Genomic DNA, 19,816 nt, shown 5'->3' with positions numbered 1-19,816 from the left:
CACATGGACAGTAGTAAGGTATTTATTTGCTCTTCTTCATCATAAAATGTAATTTATGGTTTTACTTGTTTGTTTTTCCTCTGATTCTCATTACGGTAGTTATGACTTTAGGGTTTTACATCAAGCGATAATCACTCTCCTGCCATCCCAGCCCAGTCTCTCAACAGACATATGCAGGGATAGATTAAATTGGCACCTGTCTGTGCAACTGGTTCTTCTTTGGATACATTCAGAAAATACCCCATTTGTGACACTGTCCAAAGAGGAACAGGTAAGGTAAATGGCAGTTCACCTCACTAGTAGATGACTGGTGTCTCATGGTCCTTAAAGGCTCATCACAACTACCTATGCTGATTTACTATAGTAACCTTCATCTTGCTGCACTCTGTACTGTATTTAATTTTGCATTTGACAAGGAAACAAGTACTTTTAAATTTGGAATGTGTGAAGTGCAGGGCAGAGTGGTACTTATTAGCCACATGAAGAAAGTCTAGCCATAGCCCATAGTACCGTGGGGAGACTGCTTTCTGAACATGCCATGCCTACAACACACTGTACAATACAGTGTGAAGAGCAGAATGACACAATCCTGCACTTTTACTGTGAGGCTACCTTTATTTCAGAGGTGTGAGGGTATTTCCTTTCTTTCCCTTAAAAGATGCCCCTCTTAACCTGAGATCAGTGCAGCCTTCATTTGTCCCCATTCATGGCCTCCTTCCTCAGAGGCTGAGCTTTACTTCAGTCCTCACTGGTGATGGGAGAGAACGGAGAAAGGAGGTTAAGCCTTTTCCATAACAACAAGCAGATCTACTGGTCACCTCTGCAGCCAGTAGTGCCTACGTGGCATTGATCACAGGAAAGTGTCAGAGCTGGGTGCTAAAGGCCAGAGCTGACGCCACTTCAGCGTTGCCCATGCCCCACCTTTCCCACCAGGAAAGCACAGCAGACACACAAGAAGGAAAACTAACAACAAATTCCTGGGCTCTAGGCTGAGGCTGAGTACAAGTGGGCTGGTCTGGCATTTCCATAGCACGAGTGAGGCAGTAAATAATAATCCGAACCTTGCTCATCACCTTGATGCTCTTGGAGGCTGGAAGCAAATTTGCAAATTAAAGGACGTGCTACTGACCCGAGGAAGAAATAGATGACACAGAAGAGACATCAAAGATATCATAATCCAAGGGGAACATCACTGTGTTTGTATGTTCCTATTTTCAAAATGTGCTTTTTGTCACATTTCCTTATTGCATTTCAGAGGGGCCAAAGTAAAAAGAACTGGTGCTGGGGGTAGAGTTTTAAAGACTATTAAAATATATGATTTAAGTTAATCGCCTCTGAGTCAGAAGGAACAACTTGGTGTAGCAAACAAAAAGTAGTAAGGGATTCCTGCTGCCTCTCTTCACATGTATGTCTTAGGCAGTACCAGTCAGAAGCAGGCTACTTGGGGGATCAAGGAAACAGACCTGGCATTTTTGTGTTTTTGCTGGCACAGACAACTGGCATATGTGGGCTTCTCTGAGCAGGCTGGCAGGGATGGCAGAGAGAAACTGTGTCTTGTAATTTTAAATTTAGAAGTAAAAAAGCAATGCTGTATGGGCCATGATGGTTTTCGAAAGCTCATTTCACTGCCTTACTGGATTAATGAGCATGGAGATCTATGGCTGAAGCAAGAAGCCAGGCCTCCAGTGCAGCTTTCTGATGTCTGCTTGCCACAACAGGCCAAGGACTGCTGCCCAACTAAACATCTTGAAGCCACAGTGGGGGATGCCATGCAATGCAGACTAAAGGTGGCTAAAAGTAACATGGGTACTGCAAATTTTTTATTTTTGTTTCCAACCGTTCTGTCCAGTACTTAGCCATATGCTTCATCAGTATAAACTTAAGACCTTGAAGTTTGTCTCAGTTAGGCTTCCAAGCTAACACATGGACGAGATGGGCAGACAGCCTATAAGCATGCCACTGTGTTAGGCATAGGACTGGGTTTTAGGGTGTGGATGCAGGGCTGGGCCTTGAGTGGATGGAGAGCCCTGAGGGGCTGCCCTCATCCCATCTTGGCTGGCTCCAGTTCTGGCTCTGGCTCCGTGCACACCCACTGCTGCCCCAGACTACGCCCACCACAGGGCCCGAGGCACACCGCTGGACAAAGGGCTTAGGGAGAGAGGTGGCAGCCCCAGGCTGGAGAGACACCAATGGGAAGGTGAGAGGCCAAGCAGGGCGGGATAGAAAGCGGATGGAGGTACCTGATCACAGACCTGATGCCTATGCAGGGCATGAGGGACACTGGGGCAGAAGAAAGGCCAGGGAAGATGTCAGAGGTGCCAGGGAAGGGAGAAACAAGAGATGTACTGACTGCCTAGCCCCAGCTAGCAAGGAGCAGGAGAACCATGAGCAGGGAGCAGCAGAGGCAAGCTGCTCCCTAAGTGCTTGTTTATTTGTTTGACCTCTCATTACCAAAGTGAATAATTAAAAGCTTGTTAATTAGCAATAAACTAATTTGAGGGAAATTCCACTACATGGAGTTGTTTCATTACCCAAGACAACATAAAAGGTCAAAAGTTTGCTGATGATATGAAGCTGGGAGGAGTGGCTGACACACCAGAAGGCTGTGCTGCCATTCAGTGAGATCTGGACAGGCTGGAGAGGTGGGCAGAGAGGAACCTGATGAGGTTCAATAAGGGCAAGTATAGAGTCCTACACCTGAGGAGGAATAACCTCACACATATCAGTACAGGTTAGGGGGTGATCTGCTGGAAAGGAGCTCTGCAAAGAAGGACCTGGGTGTCCTGGTGGACAACAGGCTGGGCATGAGCCAGCAGTGTGCCCTTGTGGCCAAGAAGGTCAGTGGTAGCCTGGGGTACATTAAAAAGTGTGTGGCCAGCAGGTCATTCTTCTACTCTGCTCTGGTGAGGCTACATCTGGAATACTGTGTCCAGTTCTGGGTTCCCCAGTTCAAGAAGCACAGGGAACTTCTAGAGAGAGTCCAGCAGAGGGGCCTAGAGCATCTCACTTATGAGGAAAGGCAGAGAGACCTGGGACTGTTTAGCCCGGAGTAGACTGACAGGATCAATACTTGTATCAATACTTATAAATATCTAAAAGGTGGGTGTCGAGTCGATGGGTCCAGAACTTTTAGTGGCACCCAGCAACAAGACAAGAGACAATAGCCACAAACTGGAATACAGGAAGTTTCATCTGAGCATGAGAAAGAACTTTAGTTTAAGAGCGACAGAGCAGTGGAACAGGCTGCCCAGAGAGGCTGGGGAGTCTTCTCCTCTGCAGATATTCAAAACCCACCTGGATGCCTTCCTATGCGACCTACTCTTGAGAACCTGTTTTAGCAGGGGGTTAGTTGATGACTTCCAGAGGTCCCCTCCAACTCCTGCAATTCTGTGATTCTGTGAAAACGTCCCATGTAGGTGTATGGCACTGGTGTGTCCCATCCTCACTTCCCTTGGCTGCCAAAGAGCAGCTGAGGAAGTAGCGGTGTCACATAAGGAAAGTGAGTTTGTTGGTAGAAACGGCCCCTCATCAAAACCAGGCACAGAATGGCTTGGAATGAGCAAGCTTGTGATACCCAAAACACTATATCCATAGATGAAAAAACATATAAAAGAGCTAAATGAATAACATAAAAGAGCTGAATTCATGTTCTAAAACATGAATTCAGGAATCTATGTCCTTCCTTTTTTCATGTAGGCTAGTTGAGAAGAATACAAAATGTTATGATCAAGGAAAGAGGAATCATTTAGTACTGCCCGAGAAATCCTGGTGGAAAAAAAAAAAGAAAACTCTACACCATTTTCCCAACCAAAGTGAGGGCTTGCAGCTTGCTATTAGCTGAGAAAGAACTGAGACTCCAATGGAACTACTAATGGAAAAAAAAATCCACATTGGAAATAACTTTATTGTACTGAATTTTTTAAAATATAATTAAATTCATTGCACACAGTGCCATCCCACTCAGAAGAAAATACAACTTTTCTGAGGATTATTACTCTGCATTGAATGTTTTTTCTTCTACAATCATTCATTTTCTGACAGAGAGAGTACATATGATTTTATGTGGCGTGATTTATACAGAAGCCACAATAAGGTATTCAAAATGGCAATTATATTCTCATATCCTTCATAAATCCTAGTTCCACCATTCCAACTAGTACAATAAGGAGTTACTTGGTGGTTTTCTGTATTTACCAAATTGTTCGGATTTGTATTGGTCTTACCAGAAACATCCTCTCTCTACAAAGCTCATGCTGCTGTGCACTGCCAATGCACTTAAAGGAAATTCATGTTTAACTTTGTATTGATGTGCAACAATTTTTGTCTTCAAGAATGAAACACTACACTTCTTTCTAAATGGGAACACAACTAATTCTTCTTGTTCAACAATTAATTAGTTCACAGTTTCTTATGTATTGAACGTGCTAATTGACAGTTCTTTATGTGAAGAGGAAAAACATTGTGAGACAGCACATATTTTAGTCACCCTTTTTGAAGACTTCTACGTTACACTGTGTTTCATGAGAGAACTGTACTCTTCTCTGAGTTTCTTCTTCTCATTTAATTTTGCCAGTATGGTATCCAGTAAATATGAGGCAAAAGGAAACTGAAAAAGAAACATAGCAAGAAAAATGGTCATTTAATTTTATTTTCTTCATGTGAAAAACATTTATTAAATTTCTTTCAGCCGTTAGATTTCACTTAGTTCTGACAACTACCATACACGCACAGATCTGAACTTTAAAGTTCACCTGTCTGGTTAGTGCCTAGAACTTTGCTCACTATCCATAAAAATGATAAAAGAACAGAGTAAAATGAAAAAAAGATAAATGCCTTATTGAACAATTCATGCTTTACTGACTATGTTAATGATGTAAACTGCAGTACTAGCATCTCTGTCATTTATCTTCAACCAGCTGATCAATAAGGGGTTACAGTCATCTCTAGGGCATGCAGAAGTGGTAGTGCATGTTCACTGCTCTCAGGAGAATGAGACAGAACTACCAGAACAGCTCTCACTGAATGTTGTGGCAACTGCAGCAACTTAAGACTCATGCACGAAAACTTGTAAGTAAAACCAAACCAAAACCCCAAACCCCAGGAGCTCCAACTGTATTGATAGGGATAATAGACAAAAACTTGCTCCTCTAAAATACCGTAGCAAAGATGTGTATTTACATACAGAAAAACAGAAAAAAAAAAAAAGCAAAAACCTCTTTGATATCTCTTCTGATATAAAAGATTAGCACAGTGTCATCAAAGAAAGAGATCTGTTATATTTTTCTCCATCATTGCTTTAACACAGTTTGCATGAGTGTGCGGTGTGCTGGGAAGCGCTTGTGGAGGCGGCACAGAACACTCCTCCTTGCAGCTCCACCCAGAGAGGGGACAGCAGTGTGCCAGAGGAGAACCAAACAGTTTTAGTTCACTGCTTCAGAGAGCTCTGTCAGCCTTCTTGAAATCCTAGTAAGACCAGTGGTGACAGAAGAAGTAACAGCTACCGTTCATATCAGAAACAGCGTTAATTTTGCTTTAATAAGGCTACTAGAAATAAATTAGCTAAAACAGAGCAGTTAGTTGAGGTCAATCACCAGCTTCCTCTATTTTTCACAGCTATAGTTCAAGGCAATTCTTTTGCATCTAGAACCGCTCCCAAGGGCCACACTCAGGTATCCCTGCTCTGATTTTATTTTTCCATTTCTCTATTCCTCCTTAAAGACCAGAACTGCGTGATACTTTTACCAGGTAGAGTACTGTCCGTTTCCTAGGTATATGTAACAAACTAATATATATATGTGTGTGCATAATTACACCAATCACAAATGCTCGTGTAATGTCTGAAATTATACAAGGGCAGTTCCGAAAGTAATGCCTCCTATTTTATTATGTTGGCCCACGACATCAAAGGTAGATGTTGGTGGTATGGCAGTAGAGGCTGGACCTTCCCAACCATATTCTGTTACATGTTGTTGCCGTGTAACAGATGGCAGCAAAGGGGCACTCTGACAGAACGGCATCTGACATGGAAGTGCATATGAAGCAAAGGTGTGTCACTGAATTCCATCATGCAGAAAAACTTGCACCCACTGACATTCACCGATGCTTGCTGAATGCTAATGGAGATCAAACAGTGGACATGAGCACAGTGAGGCGGTGGGTGGTGCGTTTCAGCAGTGGCGATAGTGGCAGTGGGTCACCTCCGCTGGTACAGATTTTGATGAGCACTGTATGCAGGCTCTTTTTCATCACTAGCAAAAATGCATAGCTAATGATGGTGACTATGTTGAGAAAGCATTTTGTAGCTGAGAATCTGCTCTATCAAATAGCACTACTGTGCTCTTTGTATCTGTTGTAGTTTCCGTGGAAATAAATAGGAGGCATTACTTTCAGAGTAACTTACATATCCCAGTCTACTAATACTTATCAACATTAACAAGTCAGAAAAAAAGTCTGAAGTGTTAGCAAGGAAAATCTCGTTAACAGCAAGTATCTGTCATGAATCGATTATAATAGGACATAAAGCAAGCCAGTGTTCTGTTCAACGGTCACTTTGCAGTCACAGAGAAAGGCTGGTAATATGCATTATTACTCTTTTCTATTGGACAAGGTATTCTGTAGGGCTGGTACCTGCTGACATACTTCCATCTATCATAAATAACTTCTGTCTATGATAAGAATTTTCTAGTACTCATCTACAGCTGTCAGCCATCTCCATCTTCTGTGGTGACTTTTTGGGGAATAGAGGGATCCAACTCACTAAGCATTCAGAGTAACATAAGACCTAATTTTATCTGAAATTCTGTGACACTTACTCGCTACTGCGCTTTAAAAGCACTGACCCCAGCATCCTGTTCACTCTAATTGCTCTCCTTCCTTGTCTAAATGTGTTTTTTACGAGAACACTATACCATTACCTCAAAGTCCCTAATTCTTCTTCCTAGCTTGACTACATTCATTTTTGATACATCTTACCTCCTTAATGTTCTGTCCAAGATGAATGCTTTCTTATTGATGTCTCTGGTTCATATCATTCTAGCTACATTTTACTTGCCGCTCACTACTCTCTGTGGCTTCCATGTCATAGTAAACTGATTTTTAAAGAAGTCTTTCCATCTAAATCATTCATTTAAATCAAGAGCATTTGAAAGTTGGATGTTATGTCATTATTTCACATTTATTGGTTTCAGAGAAAGTGCTGTATATTTTTATCTGGTTTTATTTCCATGCCAACACCCAGAGCTGGATGATCTCTACAGTCTTCATCTTTAATAGAAGCCTGTCAGGTTTACTTTTAATGATGACTCTGTAACTATCCTGGGAAGCTTCCCTCTACATTTCTCCCCAGAATTTTAGAACTGTTGAAGATGCCTCTACTCCAAAGTATTTATCCCAGTTTCCAAACTTGCCATATGCTTGAGGAAGGCTTTGGGAGTTCAGTGAGTGCTAAGTGCACACCTAAGGAGTGAAATCTTGTTTATACCAGTGATAATTATGTACAGAATGATACTTTCTTCAAGTGGTTATCTGTGCCACAGGCAATTTATCCAAACACCGAGCACTGACAATGATAGCCATCCTAAATCAGTACATTATGGTAGCCTTTAAGAGAAGTAGTATTTAACTGTTTTTTTTTGTTGTTTGTTTTTTTAATTCAGAATGATGGAGAGAGAAAAGTTTACATAGATTTAAAGATTTTTGTTTGTTTATCATTACCAAAATGATAGATTTCTTTCTTGGGACTAGGAAGCCATTTGGATGAAATGATGTATTTCTTAAACAGCAGAGAGATGTCCTGATATCCGGTAATACAATCCTATAGAATCAGGAATGCTTGTAGTTATTTCTATTTCTCTCACCTATTTATTCTTACTTTGAGTATGCTTCCTTCAAAGATCCCTTCTGAAAAATTATATTAGTCATGTCTGTTGACCTTACACTATACTGCTGAGTCTCACACAGCACGTGTGTGCACAACCACGCATCCTCCTGATCTGCCAGTGAAAAGACTAGTAATGACAGCAAGGCGATGCTGTTATTCCAGTGAGACATAGCATCTCAATTCACGGACTGCAACATTACTTGCCCTCTGTTTCACAAACCCTAAAACATGTTAACATACATAGAAACAATGGTATTTTATTTCTGGAATACACACATCAGTGGTTATTGCTGTTTTAAATCTCCCCATATGGATCATCAGTATAATAAATTTGCTCAAAAAAACTATCCAAACACGCTGCAAAACAGCCTCAACTCGAATTGCGTGAACCACAAAGAATGACCTCAAGCAAAACTGAAGAAATGCTAATTTATAATGACCCAAACCTCCTAATTTCACTATAACTAAAAGACAGTAAAATAGAATACTGAGATACGCTTCATTTCATTATTATTCTTTGTCTGTTCTGCTCTGGGATAGCTGTACATATGTGATGTTAACAGTATCCAGGACCAGATTTGGTCTGCACTGATGCTGCTTTTAAGATGCAGGTATGTAAAACACCGTGTGACGGTGACTGTGGTCAGTGTGTGCATGTGTGCACAACTGAATGTGCATATCTGCATGTGAGCAGACAAGAGGCAATGAGCAGAGACCTGTTCAAAGAGAAGGGGTAAGACAGATGCAGGCTGGAGAGAGACCAAGAGAAGCAGAATAAGTGAGTTCCAACCTGGAAATTTGAAAGGAAACAATCATGGCTGTTAGTGTACGTTTACAGACAAGACCAGAGGAAGTCTGCATTTAAAATCCAGTGCAAATCCTAAATACAGGTTAGAGAAAATCCTTACTGATGAGGAGTAAATATGCTGCTCCAAGTCTGTGTTCTAGAGACAGATTGTACAAATACCTACAGAGAGCCCAAAGAACAGAGGGGAGGGAGTTTTTCTGGAAGTTTTCACCACTGGAATATGATTTGTATACTAATAATAAGGTCATGAGAGGGAAGACTTCATTAGGCAGCTTCATGTGAGATGTGATATCCTGAGGAGTACAGGAAGAGGGAGGGAAGACAAGAGCTGCTTTGTATCTGATAAGGGACCTGATAAATCAATTCTGACATTTGGTACAATGCTTGGAAGAGTTAGGCAAATGATCTGTATTTTATTAAAAAAGTAGTTCTCAAAGACTTCAGGTAGTAATCTAGATTGGGGTTAACATGTTGTGCTCACATAAAAAATTAATAACTGATTGTTCAGAGATGCTCTTCCTTACAATCAATCACAATGAAGGAAAGCCTTGAGAGAATGGTACCATACTGTGTCAGGTTCAAATAACAAGACATACACAAACAGGTGATTTGTGGGAGAAAATACCCCATGCGAGTAAAAGCCTCATGCAAGTTATCAACACACATATATATAAAGATGTCCATAACTGGACCCTCCTGCCACAAACACCACAAACTCCTAAATACCCAATATTCTATAATGCAATACATCTCCCAGGTTCTCTCTGCCATGCCCACTCACAAATGCATAATGAGTCCAGTGTCTCTACACATGGCTCAGAGACACCGGGTATCTGCATGCATTCCTGTGAAGCCTCTCCACAAGTGAGTTCTTCAAAGGCAAGAGAATCTCTTAACTGTCATCCGAATGTCAGCTATTAAGACATTTCATTTTTATACTTTAGTGACAGCACTGTAGTCCTTGGGTGTTACAGTATGAATTCAGATACTGAAAAAAAACACCTGTTGGCCATTCAAGATGTACATTTAGACAGTCAGTGATTTTTACAGGCTCTGCATAATTCTGAACATGGATGCACTTTTAGATTATATGATTCTTATGTACATAACATCATCCTGAAGCAGAGACGTCTCTATCAAATTTTAAGTTTCTTCCTACATGTTTCTACAGTGATTGGTAAAGTAACTACACAAATTCTGACTGGGGACAGTCATGAAAGCAAAAATATTTAGCACTGAAGTATTAACATTTTTGTAAAGCTGATGGAAATTACACTTTTTAAAGTCATACCTGTACAACAAATAAAGGTACAGATGAGGTGTAAAACAAGGTGTGCTATCCTTTATGATTACACTTTAGGGGAATCCATAAAATGACAGTAAAAAGCAACTAGTGCTGCCCCAGTCCCCCCCAAAATTCTCATGCAGCAGTAAAATGGCGTATGTCAGTAATAAAAATAAAATGTCTATGACATTTTAAATGTTATCATACTGTCATGGTGAAATAAAATTAGCTTGAAGAATGATCTAAAGGGATATGATGCAGTTCATTATGTATAACAGCAACAGCAGCAGTTTCCCAGTGTTCATAAAGGTTTCTCCATTAAATTTACCTCCAGTCAATAATTAGGAGTCCACAAATAAACCTAGGCAATTAAATCAATACTGCTGGGCAATTATGTTCCAAAGTCCTGGCTCAATGGCACAAAAAGACACTATATCAAACTGCAATATTAAGTGATCTGATGCAATTTCCATCTGAACGTTTTCTCAGAATGACAGAGAAGAGCAAGTCTGCATCTTTTTTCAGGATGCAGAGGGGTTCACAGTTTGTCAACCTGTATCACTAAGCAGTCTGTTCTGAGCACAGTCCTAACAGAAAGCTTTAATCCCACCACAAGCTTGAATTTTCTGATCAGAAATACTATATTATTCGGTGTATAAAAAGGCAGCCACAACCAATCTCTGGACAAAGCATAAGTCAAGCAGTTAAAAGGGCACAAACCTCTTCTGTGAGCTGCTCCAAAATAGAAATTAAGAAATCTATGCAATTTCCATCTGTGTGATTTAACAAGGACAGAAAGAAAAAGCAGAGCCGGCTGCTCCTAAAAAAAGCACTAATTCCTTTGTGATCCTAAAGATGATTGATTTGCTAAGAATTACTTTTACCTTCGGAGCTCCTCCAGAGGAACCCCACAAGATGGAGCAAAAACCACTGAAAACCACTACGAACTTGTACACAAACGGATGTGGCTAAGTGCAGTGAGCTCCCCCAGCTTTCGTTAAAATTTGGTTACACAGTCAATAACCACCCCTAACCCCCCCAGTCTCCATGCCCTGGCTCTGGCTGTCTCTCTACATCAAAGAGAAGTGACAAAATTCTGTTTAGGATTTTTAACAGTCTGCCAAAGAATGATAACAAAAACACAATCAGAATTCCTCATCATATTCCTCATCTGATTCATATTTTGGAGTCAATAATATGAACAGAATCTTGAAATTGATAGGTTTAAAAAAATTTTTACAGTGAAAGCAATTTTATGAATAGGAACAGTTCTGTATTTATTTCTGAGTTCCATGTTACTCTACAAAGCGTTTAAATTAAAATATTTCAAATATTTCTGACCAAGCTAGTAAAAATAAACTGATATTTCCATCTCCACTGCAGCAATTAAGCAGACTTAATGGCAGAAAGTTTGAATAATGACAGAGGAAAAACCTGTCATTTCTTAAAAAGTCTGGTCACGGGACACAGTCTAGGCGCAAAAGCTTTCAATGATAAAACATTTCAACCTGAAAGAGGTTGTTCCCTTGAAATGACTATCAAAATATTTTCCGTCATTCACATTCCTAGTAGAAACGAACGACACCGCTAATGGACTTACACTAGTGAATATGCATTAGCAACATTGCATTTATAAATCAAACTTTATTTCATTTCAGATATCAGGTACACATTATTTGAATAAAGGAGACAACTAAAGCATAATGGAAAAGTTTCAAGAGTCGGCGTATGTTGTCAGTGATGTCCAAACAAAAGCTGACTATGGCTAGAAAAGCAGGGCTCTCACCTGCCAATAAACTGCCCTTGATCACTTACAAGAGGGGAGCATCCCAGCAGACTCTGTGTGTATTAAAAAAAAGACTTGAAAGAGAAGAAGAAGTATCACACAGGTCACAGCGGCAGTCTCAATGGACCCCTCAGGGATTTCTGCTAGTCTCAGCCTTGTCATCCTCTATGCAGCTTTCCTCTCTGCCCAGAAAATGTCGATAGGAAAATGTTTGAGGGGCCTCTGGTGGAAATTTTTTCATTCTTTCTGCATTGACAGGATGCCAAATCAATATTTACTTCCCACTAACAAGCTGCTCGAGGTCTCAGTAGAAAATATTGTAGAGAATGCGGGAAGACACGATAATAAACAGCTGTCTGGCTATGAGGAAAACATGAATTGACTGGAAACAGGTCCACAGTAAAAGGTCATCGAAACCCATGAACTCCTCAGGTGTCCATATCAAATACTAACTTTAAAGGCATATAGTAAAAAATCTCTTTTTCCTAAGAGGTATGAGAGGATGGATCCTTTCCACTGTCTCAATAATTTAATTAATGCATTTGCCAAGATCTGTGCTGGTTTTCTTTAGCATTGTTTCAGTTTTCTGCTGTTAAGATAGCTACAGCAAATCGTAGGTTAACATCTCTTCAGTTTTATCCACTGACTCCTAAGATTTCTTAAGAGAAATAAAAAGGAAATGCTACCAAAACAAGGATTTTATGTTACCTTATCAGAATTAGTGGTGACATAATTACAAAGACAATGGATAAATTACAATCTAAAAACACTTATCTATCCAGAGTAGAAAGTTATAATTTGTTAAGGGAAGAAATAAATTTATAACCTGTGCTTCAGGAAGTTTCTGTACACAGAGCAGCCATTCTTTGTCTTTTTCAGATTCCATTTTTGTCTTTGCTGTTTCCTGAAAATACAGATACATAATATTTTTAACACCATCTGAGAAGAACATAATGAACAATAAAGGATATGTACAGTTGGATGCATATTAAATAAACCGCATGTGGAAGTAGGAATGATGCTCTCAGAACCAGCTACTTGAAGCATGTCCACTGAATATGAGGGCTGTGTTAAATTTATAGATCTGTGTTTGTGCATGTCTTCAGTGGCGTGTTCTTTTCACATGAATATACAGGTACATGTGTGTTCCATGTGGAAATCTTATGAGTTCAGTTTACTCACACCATGATAAATGGAATATGTATCTAAAATTTATGTAGTGAAAACTCATCACCTGTAATTTAAATTTGTTTTTCTTTTTTAGTTGAGTATATTTGAATGTTTTACACATACATTCCCAACATTGCTGAAAAGAAATAGGATATAAAATTTACTTTAAGAATGAGGCAAGTAGACAACAATTCTGTCAAAGCCAGTCGCTTTACAAGGGTATATATGAGTGACAGGGTTTTTAAGGGTGCATAAACAGGGAAGGAATAAAATGCACATCTATTTAACTCATTTGAATACACTCATTTGTAATTTGTGAAATGTAAAGCTCCATTAAGGCTAAGAGATGACTAAGTCATCACTGAAATACAGCTACAGCCCGATAAAGGTCAACTCCTAGACATTTCTTAAATGTAAGTGCAGAGGCTTTTTTGTGTATTTCTTGATCAGGCCTCCATATATCTGGATAATGATAATTCCTATTACTGTATTTATTTCATAGAAGGTGATTTGATGAAACACCCAAATATTTCATGTAAAATGTATTACAGAATCATCAGCAAAAAGGCAATGGATCCCCCTCAAAAAATATTTATCTACTAGAAATACTCTTAATAAGTATCACAATTCAAGAAAGTAAACATAACGCAATCAATTTGGCACAGCAAGATACATTCTAATTTTGTTTTCATTAATGCAGAAGTCTATTTAAAATGAATAACCCTGCCAAATATTCTCATGAAAAAGGAAACTGCTAAGGATTTACAAGTAATGCTCTACATCTGCAAGCTCAAAACAGTATATTCATATTTTATTTATGCATGTCCGAAGTCTTGACACCTTAGGAATCTCTAACCTGACCTTTTAATTTAAATTCAAGGATTCTGTTCTTTATTTGTGCTGGATGCTGCACAATGAAATTCTAGTCTTTAACTGGAAATTCTCTTCCATGAGAATGGAAAATTACAGCACCTTCAGATCTAGCCCCTTTTTACTGTGGAGTCCTTGAAATAACTTACCTCACCCTCTTCTACTTCTAATATCTCCTCAAGATCCGTTGTTGAAACATTAAGGATAGACGCTGCCAACTGAACAGACTCTTGGGAAAGGCCTTTTTTACATGCCCTTGCTTCTTCCACTTTTTTGGCCTGTTTGATTTTTATTCTCAGCTCTTGCACGCTATGGTGTATCTCTCTGGTTAGAGCCTGGAAGACAAAAGCAGAAAACATTGTAGTTTTTTTACAGTTCAAACATCATGGAAAAAAAAAGCATCATTTACACTAAACTCTTTTATTTAGGAACTAACTTCATTTTGTGTTATTGGTTGAATACAACACACTCTGCAATATGAAAACAAATTATGAAATAATACATTAAAACATAAAACATTCTTAAATACAGGTACATATTTTATTGGTACACTGTTAGCAAATTAACTGTACACGCAATGCCGTATGACAAAGCAGCTTCTGCAGAATCATTTAAAAATCATTTTCTGATTCAGTCTACTAGAATTCATTTCTGTAGTGTAGTATATACTGCTAAGCCAGAAAGACAGTGGCAGCTTAAAAAAATCCAGAAAAATAAAAGAATATTGCTAAGAGAAAACTGACTGGTAAAGGGCAGCTGTTTGAAAGGTTTAAGTGATAAGACATGAGAGCCATTATCTGGAATGGAAAAAAGGGCCTACTGGGATTTAACAACCCTGATGCTACCTAGGAAAAGAGAGATGACTGCACAAAAAATTGTACTCTCAGAAGAAACCCAGTAGGTGAGGCCACTCTCTTTATTTAAAACTAGAATAAAGGAAACAGCGCAAAACATCCTGTTGAAGAGACTGCTTGAACCTGAATGAAAGCTGAATGGGATTCAAACCAATTTTTTGTTTTTGTTCCACAGCACCATACAAGTACTGAGCTTGAGTAATATCTTCAAAAGCTGAACATGTGCAAACTGCAGAGCAAAGAATTGAAGTTCAAGTTCCCTCATATCCTTTTCCTAAAATTCTCTGATTCAGTGAAATAACACAAAGCATGAGCATAAATCATCAGTTATATAACTGGAGTTGCTTTGTTTCAACATTTATGCAAGTTTTGCAGAAAGGTTTTGTCAAAGGCATTTTGACACAATTTTATTTAAAAATTGTCAGCTGAGAAACAAGAGCAGTGACTCCGTGTCAGAAGATCCTCATAGTGTATTCAATGACTCAAGCTGAACAGTGACTGTAAACATAGACAAACCGGAGCTGCTTAAAATGAGAGAAAAAACTTTTTTTCAATCACCATATATGGGGCTTTTCTTATTAAACTCTCTCATTGTGTAGCTGATAAATTCCTAAAAATTATTTTGCTGCAGAATGCCTTCATCTCTAGAAAGTGACCACAGAATTATGAAGAATTATTGGAATTTGGGGCTAAACACTCTACAGCCTCCACTGGGCCAAAACTTTCTACAGCCTCTAGAGTATTCAAAATACGGTCATTACAGAGCATTTGCTAATAACTTTCAAAGAAATTACTAGATTCATTTGATTTTGCTCTACTTTTCTAAAATTTAATTATTAAAAGCAAAATTACCCTACCACAAACCCAGGGAGAGAATATACAATGAAATTTGTTTGATTTGTCTGATTCAAGCACAAGTCCCTCCTTCCACAGCATATCCAACAGAATACCATGTACACAGACTTGTCTGCAACTAGAGCTGACAGGAATGAAGAAACATGAACTGCTTTAGAGGCAGTGAGCTAAGGCCACTTGCACAAAGTTCACAGAAGGAAACAGACAAAGAAAGAACAAAGCCCCAAGCAGAAAATTTTTAAATATTTTATTATTAAAAAGTCCATAATTACCTTATGGACTTTAGATTGGATACTGAGAGATCAGTTGTTTTTGAATATGCCTTCTTCACACTGTCATGCAGCAGTAATAATGCTTTGATACACATTTTTCATTGGATAAGTGCCTTAACAAACGGCAACTTCCTTGTGATTTTAATTTGCTTCCTCTGTTGACATCTTATTTGTCATAAACAAATAGATCTTTGTACTAAATAGTTTATTTTTTAGTTTTTTAATTCATATGCCAGTTTATGCTTTACTACAGAAGTGGTTAATGTCAAAGCCAGAGGTATTAACTGTGTTAGGAAGTACCATTTCCAATTTGAAAATGACAAAAACCTAAAAGTTAACCAATTTTTAACAGCTCTTATTGGTGAATGTACTGAAGTCACTATAACAACATTCTTTGATTAAGAAATTGATCTAATGCATTCTAGAGCTAAGTGCAGGATTTTAGACTACAACATTTCTCACTTTGTATTTCAGAATTGCTTCTTTTTAAACTTATGAGCAAACATAGGTGATACAAACTGCCCGCAATGAAATCAGTACTGAATACGACTTCAGTACTATACTGATGTATGATAACAATGATATTGTTAGCACTAGTACTAGGATTTTTCTCTTTGTTTTTCTTTGGTGTGAAATCTAGGGGATATTATCTTGCTAAAGCCATTCACCCAACTTAGCTGCTACCAGCAGCTATTCCTGTGGGACACACTTAGCCACCACCAGCCAACTAGAATAGGAACCCTTGATTAATTTCTGAACACATCTACAACACATCTTGTCACACCAGTGCAATTGCTGCTGGTCCAATCACAACAAAAGTAAGCTTAAAATTTTAACTGTAAGTTTAAAATACTCAGTTCTTTTTAATTAGTAGCAACTATTGCATTATCTCCTGGGCAAAGGAAGAGCAAAAGATGTCATCTAGCTGGACATGTGCAAGGCCTTAGCACATGGTCTCACATCACATCCTCATCTTGAAATTGGAGCAAAGGCTCCAGGCAGACCTCACTGCTCCCTCCAGTACCTAAGGTGGACTAATAAGCAGGAGGGAGACTAACTTTTTACACAGTGTGATAGTGATAGAACAAGGGAGAATGGCTTTAAACTAAAAGAGGGAAGATTTAGGTTAGATGTTAGGAAGAAATTCTTTACCCAGAGGGCAGTGAGGCACTGCCCAGAGAAGCTGTGGTGCCCCATCCCTGGAGGCGCTCAAGGCCAGGTTGGATGAGGCCCTGGGCAGCCTGAGCTGGTGGGGGGCAGCCCTGGCCACAGCAGAGGACTGGAGCTCAGTGATCTTTAAGGTCCCTTCCAACCTGAGCTATTCTACAATTCTGTGATTCCAAAAGGCTATATAGTGTTTATTATGGGTTACATAAAACTAAAAATTTCTCATGTATAAGCTTCATTTTTACAACCCAAAAAGAATCATTCATTAGATAATAAATCTTCAACTTTGGCTTCAGCAAGCAAACACATTTTTAGCAATATATTTCTGCTAGCTTTGACACCTACAAAGTTGAAGGTCTTTCTCTTTTTTAAAAGGTCATATTTATGTATTTATGTAAATGCTCAAGGAAGTTGTGCTAATGTACAGACAATGAGAATACACTTTTAATATCATTTTTATATCCGCAGAAGCTTTGACAGTACTTGGTCCTGAAACTGACACAATGACCAATGACTCACCTCATGCTACAAGAGCAAATCAATTCCTAAAATTATTCTTATAATTGCTGTGTTAATTGACACATTCTATTGTTATTGTTTTAGTAGGCCACAAGACAGACAGAAGTCTGATGTTCTTTCCTTCACCTATCAAACTGTGCTTATCTCAGTCCCTCAGTTTTCTTGCTGTTTTTCCTCCTATTTTCTACCCATTTCTGCTGGGAGTGGTGAGTGAGCAAGTGGCTTTGTGCTGCTTAACTGATGCCCAGGATCATCCTCCTGCAGAAGAGTAGAACAGTATAATACATGCAACAATTCTCACATACGTTGTATTTTATGTATAGTTCAATAGCAAAGCTTGTGCCTAAAAGGCACAAGCAATATATTCTTGGAGGCTGCAGTGATATAAGGATGTGACCCTCACATCATTACACCAAAATGAAAATCTTTTCTGAAACAAGGTTAGTTTCCAAAAGAACAAAAAGTACTGTGAAGATGTAGCAGCTACCTGAGGAATAAAATCTAAATTTCATAAATGAATGGTGAGTTTAAAGAAATTCTCTACCAACGGAAAAACTATTGCTGGCCAAAAGTTGGCAGAGATCCCAGCACTTTAAAAAAGTTGAGAGAACTTTACCACCACAACTAGCTCATGGTTAAGAGGAAAAAACAAAATGAATGGGCAAAGTGACACAAAAAAGATGAAGGTATGTGCTGCTTCAGCAGCCAAAACAAGCAAGAACAAGTTTCTTCAATGTAAGTACAGTTATGTAGTCCCTTTCCTCTCTGAAAATGACTTTGAAAGTACTCTGAATACTAACGTTTAGGCATGATGAAAGAAAATCAAACCTGTTCCATAGCAATTTCTTTTAAATATACATATATACACATCATTTAAGTTTCCTCAAATACCTTCTTCACTTAAACGAGTGTATCTCCTAGCCATTTATTTGTTTGTTTGTTTGTTTATTGATTGGGAAAGGGACAACAGTGTAGACAAGAAATAAAGACAAGACAGACCACTGCAGCAGATTTGTCTGGGCAAGGGCTATAACAAATATCATTCCAACTCCTGGGAATCATTTAGCCTCAGGAGGTTCAATTAATACCTATGATTCCCAGAAATCACATGTGATTTCAGAAAGTCTAGCAGACACCCTGAAAGCAATGAAACTGTGTACAGAAGATACAGACTAGTCTCATCTTCCTCCAAGTTCAGTATTCTGAGAATGCTACTATCAGTTTAACACCTGGTCGCATAGTAGTAGTAGTAGTAGTAACATCCTTTTACTGATGTCACACAGATCACATTTGCAACATGTTTTGTTTTCATTTACCTGCCTTCAGAATGACTACTGTCACAGTTTCTGCTGTCATTCTAAAATTTACGCTAGGCACCGGACTGAAATGTGTGATTTAGAAGTCCAACATTCTAGCACAATCCTGTCTCCTTTGTGGCTCTGAGCTATAGATGATGGATGGCAAACCAGAAAAAGTGAATTCAGTATCCCAAAACCAATTACAGCAAGAAAATATGGAAAAGAGTGGACATATTTGTACTGTATTGTTTTTCAAGAGCTAAATTCACCAAGGTTTCCTGACTAAGATCTTGAGTCACACAAACTGAGAAGGGCTTTAAGATTTCACTACTTGAACATAAAACTCAACTAACTACCATTTAGAATTGTAGGACCAAAAAAAATCCATTAAAATGCAAAAATGAAGAAGACTATAAAAGGTATAATGACAGAAATGAGAAACTGTGTTGGATAAAATTTTACAATTTCATCATTGCAAATATGATTGGAATTTGTGCAATGCGATGGCTAAAGTTGCTTTATTCCAGCTCGTCATTAGGAGAACAGAGGAGAGAATGTCTCAGCTGCAAACTTTTAGATACTGTATTTATTCACATCTCTCCAAAATATCCTTGCTACCAATCTCATCCTATGTCTTAGCTACCTGAGTACCATTCCAATTTGACTCAGACTCAAGCAAATAGTTTCAAGTTCAAAATAGAAAATATTCTTTTGACTTAATTCTCTTAAACAGACCTAGATGTCAAAAAGGCAAAGGCCAGGTTGGATGAGGCCATGAGCAACCTGATCTAGGGGGCTGGGAACCTTGCCCGTGGTGGGGGAGTTGGAATGAGGTGATCTTTTAGGTCCCTTCCAAAACAAACCATTCCATGATACTATGAAAACCATGGAGAAAAAGATTCAAATATACAAATTTGACACCTATGAGAAAAGTAAACTGAATACATTGTACTATTTCCCAAAATGTAACACAGTGTATCAATAAATAAACAGAAAAACAATCTAGGCCACAACCAGTTTTTAATTTTACATTGTTTTCAAAATAAGCCATAT

General features: G+C 38.7%; 1 protein-coding gene across 5 annotated transcripts in view; it reads right to left on the bottom strand.

Moving 5' to 3' along the window:
* CNTLN (centlein) overlaps positions 3,873-19,816 on the bottom strand; it is a 215,480-nt gene continuing 199,536 nt past the window's right edge. For all 5 annotated transcript variants that reach the window (XM_021379766.1, XM_021379767.1, XM_021379769.1 and 2 more), the window contains 3 exons: positions 13,948-14,133; positions 12,585-12,662; positions 3,873-4,606 (listed from right to left, as the gene is read on the bottom strand). In XM_021379766.1, the coding sequence (XP_021235441.1) occupies positions 4,502-4,606; positions 12,585-12,662; positions 13,948-14,133 (369 nt within the window). In that variant the 3' untranslated portion in view covers positions 3,873-4,501. The remainder of the gene's footprint in view (positions 4,607-12,584; positions 12,663-13,947; positions 14,134-19,816) is intronic.

Source organism: Numida meleagris, chromosome Z (genome assembly GCF_002078875.1).
Source record: "Numida meleagris isolate 19003 breed g44 Domestic line chromosome Z, NumMel1.0, whole genome shotgun sequence".
NCBI classification, from domain to species: domain Eukaryota; kingdom Metazoa; phylum Chordata; class Aves; order Galliformes; family Numididae; genus Numida; species Numida meleagris.
Note: the sequence above shows the minus strand (reverse complement) of the source record. Positions and strands in the feature narration are given on the sequence as shown.